The sequence below is a fragment of the Danio rerio genome, chromosome 16 (genome assembly GCF_049306965.1).
Source record: "Danio rerio strain Tuebingen ecotype United States chromosome 16, GRCz12tu, whole genome shotgun sequence".
Taxonomy (NCBI): Eukaryota; Metazoa; Chordata; class Actinopteri; order Cypriniformes; family Danionidae; genus Danio; species Danio rerio.
Window position 1 is genome coordinate 58,395,001 of NC_133191.1, and position 7,500 is coordinate 58,402,500.

At 39.0% G+C, this 7,500-nt stretch overlaps 1 protein-coding gene across 4 annotated transcripts in view; it reads right to left on the reverse strand.

The window, feature by feature from the left end:
• The window catches only part of cdk14 (cyclin dependent kinase 14), a 225,176-nt gene that overhangs the window by 105,062 nt on the left and 112,614 nt on the right, over positions 1–7,500 (reverse strand). For all 4 annotated transcript variants that reach the window (XM_073925266.1, XM_068214006.2, XM_068214005.2 and 1 more), the window contains 1 exon segment: positions 3,823–3,946. In XM_073925266.1, coding sequence (XP_073781367.1) covers positions 3,823–3,946 — 124 coding nt within the window.

The window sequence follows — 7,500 nt, forward strand, 5'->3', positions numbered from 1 at the left end:
CTCTCTCCGTGAACTGTATTTAGAAACACGTCAGTAAAATGCGCTGAAACTCCGCGAAAACAATACACCCAGACACGAGACACATATCTTTATAAAGCTTGAAGTGTCTACTTTTAAATGCAGCTATGCATGTTGAAAACAAATATTGTTTGATAAAGTAATCAGTATGAAACCAACGCTATGTCTAGCTTCTCAGTCTGAGCTCATTAGAGTTAATGCAGCCACGCCCACGAAGCTTTGACATTACAAACAGCCTGCATGAGGAGCGCGCAACAGTAGACTGTGTCAGGAAACACACGTCATTAAAATGAACTGAAACTCGGCAAATACTCGACAAAGAAACATGTGAGATCTTTCTAAAGAACGCTTGATATGTCTACTTTTGCATTAACTAATTCAAGTCGAAAACAAATAATCTCCTTTCATGTAATCCGTACAAAAGTAAGGACCGGTACTGATTCTCCTGTCGCCTCTTTACAGCGAACATGATCCCGCCCGCATTGAAGGCGCAGTTCATATGGAAATGAACTGAGGTGAGCCAGCCAGGTGATAATGTACACGCTCCCCAAGATACATGGCATCAAATGACAAGCTTTATTAGTTACTTGTTTTTGTTTGAACGATGGCACGCTACACGGGTGAAGAAGCACAGTACTAAACAGCGACAAAGAATTTACCTTCTCAGAGGAAGAGCGCGACTCTGATGACGAGCGCATGCATTTAAAAGAACACAGAACGATATAGCAAAGCCGTGTGTGTGCAGCTAGCATTTTTGTCAGGAGAGCAGTACGAGAATTGGAGAATGGCGGACGTCGTCCTTTATCAGGAGTTCATTCTCAGTTAGACACATCGCCGTGCTGCTGTGTTCGCCTAAATCCTGCAGATTACCAACAGGGCTAATGGTTAAACTAGACAGGGCAGAAGACCTGCTGCACTGAGGCCCCGTTTACACTAGTGCGTTTTAGTTTTAAAACGGCGTTGTAGAATGAAAACGATCCGCGTCCACACTCGCGTTTTACCCAGCGTTTCTGAACAGCTCTCCGTCCACACCAAAACGCTGAAAACGCACATCACGTGATCACACAGACACTCTCGGGCAAGCGCTCCAGCATTTCTACCCAGATGAGAGCTCTGCTTGTCGGACTGCTCATCACGCATCTCCCGCTGGATCTAATCTCACTATATTTGCTAAACGTGATATTTCATTCATGTTGTTGTCTTTATCTAACGACATAGGCCAATTCCCTGACTTTGGTCATTGGAATCTATTAAGTTACTTGTTCACGGGTAACATGTTTTGGTTAAGCGCAAAGATAAGTTAATAATTAATCCAGGTACATTGACTGATCGCTTGCCTTTATTTCCTACAATGTATAAACTTATTGTATGTAAAGGGAAACAACGTAGCCAGGGTGATGTGAATGAAGTTATAAAGTACACTGTTCCCTTTGAAGATTTACGCGTGTCCTCGGTATAGTCTGTTTTCCATATCAAACTGAGAAGAAGAGACTGCAGCCTTGATCAAACTTGCGAAGTCTGAACTTACAAGAAGAGGATGCGAGACTGAACTGTGTGTGGGCTACTTAATATTGAGGAAAAGCCCCAATCAGATAGGCGAACGTTTGCAGCCCCGCCTCCGTTTTCAGATGTCTCCGTCTTTCCCCATCCACACTGAGACGGAGCAGCAGCGTATTAGAATGAAAACGGCCTCTCCAGCGTTTTCAAAAAGCTCTGTTTTCGGCACTCGAGAACTCCAGCTAGTGTGGACGGATGGCGTAACCGTAGCAAAACTTATGCGTTTTCAAACTAAAACACACTAGTGTAAACGGGGCCTGAGGGATTGAGGGAGAATCCTCATTTATAGTGTTTATATGAACACCATTACCTTTATAATGATATAAATTGTGGTTGTGTGTGTATGAAATTACGAAAAACAACTGTAGCAGGGCATTAAATCACAGTTTATTTCTTTGCATTTTAACTTTGTAAACTATAAACTCATGCGTCTCCTCACGGTTTGTGTCTCATTTTGTGAGCCGACTGACATCAGTTGTTCGCTCCCCTCCTTCTACCCGGCTGGCCAAGCCCACTCCTGCCCTTTGCTCGCAGAGCTCCACGCCCACTATGAGTCATCTTTTGAAAAAATTCTGAGGTAGACCTGAACCGAAAGTGGGGGTGTCATGACCCTTTACCCTAATTACCCTAGTGAAGCCTTTAAATGTCACTTTAAGCTGTATAGAAGTTTCTTGAAGAACATCTATAGTCTAATATTATTTACTGTCATCATGACAAAGAGAAAATAAATCAGTTATTAGAGATGAGTTGCAGATCATTCTCCTCTGAATAACAACACACACACTCAAACACACACACACACACACACACACACACTCACACACACACACACACACACACACGCTCGCAGCAGCCCTGCAGATGACACAGAGCTCTGTGTTTATTCGTAATGCCAAGAGAAGGAAGAATGGGCATATGCTGCTACAAGCAGGAGCAGTTACACACACACACACACACACACACACACACACACACACACACACACACAGCTATAAAGACATGCAAAACAAATATGTAAACACACACACACACACACACACACACACAAACACAAGCAATCCCGCACAAACACAAAGACACACAAACACACCCACAATCTATTCTCAACCAATAAAAGCATTAAAGACAATCTGAATGATGAGAAGTGGCCAATGAGTGATCTTAACAGCACAATTCTCACATTACTGAAATGCTGATATACAACACTGTCAACAATATACAGTAATACTGCTGTTTGGGTGGCAGAACATTATCAAATATAATAATATAATTCAGAACTTATTCATTCATTTTCCTCTCAGATTAGTCCCTTTATAATTCAGGGGTTTCCACAGCAGAATGAACCACCAACTTATCCAACATATGTTTTATGCAGTGGATGCCCGTCCAGCTGCAACCCAGTACTGAGAAACACCCATATACACTCATACACAACAGCTAATTTAGTTCATCAGTTCCCCTATAGCGCATGTGTTTGGACTTTGAGGGAAACCGGAGCACCTGGAGGAAACCCATGCCAACACAGGGAGAACATGCAAACTCCACACAGAAACAACAAATGAGCCAACCAGGGCTCGAACCAGCGACTTTCTTGCTGTGAGGCGATCGTGCTACCCACTGCGCCACCCTGACGCCCATAACTCATAATTAAATATAACAAATCATTCATTCATTTTCTTTTCAGCTTAGTCCCTTTATTAATCAGGGGTCGCCACAGCGGAATGAACCGCCAACTTATCCAACATATGTTTTACGCAGCGGATGCCCTTTTAGCTGCAACCCATCACTGGGAAACACCCATACACACTTATTCACACTCACACACTACGGCAAATTTAGTTGATCAGTTCCCCTATAGCGCATGTGTTTGGACTGTGGGGGAAACTGGAGCATCCGGAGGAAACCCACGCCAACACGGGGAGAACATGCAAACTCCACACAGAAACGCCAACTGACCCAACCAAGGCTCAAACAAGCAACCTTCTTGCTGTGAGGCGATTGTGTTACCCACTGCGCCACCGTGACGCCCATAATAAATCATTAAATATGATAATATACTATTATTATGTAACATCTGTCTTCAATGTGAAAATAATGAAAAATGCTAAATTAATATAATCATGATTAAATAACATCTAAAATGTAAATATTTGCCATATTTAATACATCTTTTTTTAAATGTAGAAATGAAATGTATTTAATTAAAATGGGCAATAATCCAGCTATTTATTAGTGAAGAAGACTCACCGAAGTCTGCCAGCTTGAGCTCTCCGGTGTCGCTGATCAGCAGGTTCTGTGGCTTCAGGTCTCGGTGAAGGATGTAGCGCTGATGAATATACGACAAACCCCTCAATAACTGGAAGAGGAACAACTGCGGAAACAACAGAAGAGTTCACTGTGAGCATCACAAATCATATTGACACAACATACACACACAATCACGACATAATCTACAACACAAAGCTGCAGGTTTCACACTAGAGCTGCTATTGAAGAGAGTTTAAAACATGAGTACATGAAAATATAGTATTTGTAACTTCAACAAAGATAGCTTGTATTTACAGTTGAAGTCAGAATTATTTGGCAATCCTCTGACTTTCTTTTTTTTAAATATTTCCTAAATGATGTTGAACAGATTCAGGAATTTTTCAAAACATTTCCTCTAATATTTTTTTTCTGGAGAAAGTCTTATTTGTTTTATTTTGGCTAGAATAAAATAATTTCTTAATTGTTTTAAAGCCATTTTAAGCTCAATATTATTAGCCCCCTTAAGCTATATTAGTTTTGGATTGTCTCCAGAACAAACCACTGTTATACAATAACTTGCCTAATTACCCTAACTTTACCCTAATTACCCTAGTGAAGCCTTTAAAAGTCTCTTTAAGCTGTATAGAAGTGTCTTGAAGAATATCTAGTCTAATATTATTTACTGTCATCATGACAAAGAGAAAATAAGTCAGTTATTAGAGATGAGATATTAAAACTGTTATGATTAGAAATGTGTTGAAAACATCTTTTCATTAAACAGAATTTGGGGGAAATAATTCTGAATTCAACTGTATATATTTTCCAAGTGTTACTTAATGGAAAGATTTGCTGACTCATTTCTAAACAATAGTTTTAATAACTCATTTCTAATAACTGGGGCTGCACGGTGGAGCAGTGGGTAGCAAAAACGCTTCACAGCAGGAAGATCGCGGGTTCGATTCCCAGCTGGGTCAGATGGCGTTTCTGTGTGGAGTTTGCATGTTCTCCCCATGTTGGCGTGGGTTTCCTCTGAGGCGCTCCGGTTTCCCCCACAAGTCCAAAAACGTGGTAAAGGTGGATTGGGTAAACAAAATTGTCTGTAGTGTATGAGTGTTTCCCAGTGTTGGGTTGCAGCTGGAAGGGCATCCGCTGCGTAAAACATATGCTGGATAAGTTGGCGGTTCATTTGTGGTGACCCCAGATTAATAGTGAAACTAAGCCGAAAAGAAAATTAAAGAAATGAATTTCTAATAACTGATTTATTTTCTCTTTGCCATGATGACAGCACATTATATTTTATTTACTAGTTATTTTGCATGATACTATTCAGCTTAAAGCGACATTTAACGGCTTTAGGTTAATTAGGCAAGGTTTTCCTGTATAGCCTTGTAATACGTAAAACTGTCAGCCAATCGCAGCTATGGGTGTGTACTTCTTAGTCTACATTTGGCCCCGCCCACTCAGAGCGTTCCTATCAGGCTCAAAAACAGCACAGAAAATAGATGTACAATAAAATATTCTGTCTATTGATGCAAAATATTGATACTATTATAAGCTGAGCAGAGAATCAACCACAAAAACTGCTTCATTTACAGTTTTTGTCTTGTTTTTAGTTCAAATATCTTAAAATTCTTAAAACAAGAAGTATTTATTGGACAAGTAAAATATATTGTCTTGTTATCAGAAATAATATACCAAAAATAAGTTATTTTTTTAATAAAATAAGCTAAATAATCAATGCCAATGGGTGAGCAGAATAATCTTTCTTTTTTGTTTTGCCATAAGATTACTTTGCTCACACCATTGGCATTGAATATTTAGTTTCTTTTAATGAAAAATTCACTTAATTTTGGCATATTATGTCTGAAAACAGGACAATACATTTTACTTGTCTAGAAAACGCTTCAGGATTTAAGCATTTTCTGATATTTGGGCTGAAAACAAGACCGAAATAATTTAAGAAAAGCATTTTTGCAGTGTAGCACAGAATAAAAGAGTGAGGTAGTTCATGACATCTTTAAGAGTTCAATATCGTTCAATACTGGATCAATCATGAAGTCTGAATGTCTAAAAGAGAACCGTGAGCGAGCAAAACTCAAACACATCTGAGCAAAACAAATCCACAGTTTCACATCCATCTGAAAAAAGCCATTTATATGTCTCCGTCGAGAAAAACAATCAGAGTCTCGGCCAATTAGGCAAAGCAGGAGAGCGAATCGTCCAATCAGAGGAGCTGTAACTGCCGTCTGGAGTCTTTCTTCATGTTCAGTCACGTGGACACAAACATGTTTCAGTTGAGCTTCTGCGTATTAAGAGGAAGATCTTCAACATTTACAGCAGATCCAGCAACACTTCACACTGATCACCTCCGCAGAAACTGCACACGGTCACATTAACCTTACAGATTCATCCACAGGACAGAGGAAAGACTCGCAAACGAGGACAATATTACTCAAATAAAAAAAACATGTTATGTTCATAATTAAAATAATAAAATAAGCAATAGAAATAGCCCTTCTTGCTGCTTGTTTTCTAAAATCATTTCAAATAAATATAAATGACATATATTAAACCACTGACATGTTTATTTAATATATATAATATAATGTTACCATTTGTGTATTTGTGTATTGATTTAAAGTAAACATTAAATTTGTATTTCTAAAGGAGAAATTGATTCACATTACATATATTAAAGGTATTTTCATACTGGACAATGAAATATACATTATACAATATACACAAATTTACCAACTACCTTTGCCGTATTTCAATGACAAATAGAGAAATGTGGTGTGTGCAGTACACGTCGAGGTCGCATTTATGTAACGTTAATACGAGCATGCCAATCTCTGCTTGCGTGCCGATTTTATCTACTCGTGCACAAAACTTCTTGCACAACCTCAAACACACTGCTAAAGCGCAGATCTTCTTGTGCGCTCTCAAATAAACACTGCTGAAGTGTGATTTAGTGCGTTTATGTATTGAGTATGTCTCCAACATTTATTAGATTTGCTAGGAATATTTATGAATGTCTCTAATAGACCTACAGAGATCGGTATTAATGCGTCCTGGAGTAAAGTGAAACGGCAATAAACAGCTCAAGCAAGATAACGTTAATATCGAACTATTAGATATTAACGTAATAAGATAACTATTTGAATGCAGAACCACAGACCTTTATCTATGAATAAAGTATAGTTATGGAAACTGTGTTCATCTTAACTGAAAGCTACGTCATGTTTGCTGGCCTCACGCATCATGCAACTGTCAGTAAGTCAGTCAGTCAGTCAGTCAGCACAAAACCTTAAAGTGTTAAACAAATAGCGCACAACCCTACTACGGTAACAGAAAAGTTTGAGCTGTTATAATTCACTTACCTTTTAATACGTTTTGGTGTGATTATTACCCGCTATTAAAAGCAACAACAATGAATGAATGTTTTGAATTAATAAGAAGCTGTAATGTAGCTGTGGTGGGATGAATTTTGGTGTGGCACCCCGCCATGGAGGAATGAATGAAGCGGAAATCATATATATATATATAATTTATTAATGTATCGTTACTCCTATTCATATTGAACCATTCGGTACGAGACTTTCGGTTCGGTACGCATTACAAACTGAACGATTCAGACATCCCAAATGAAGTGACGGGCAATATGCTGCCTTCCCGGCA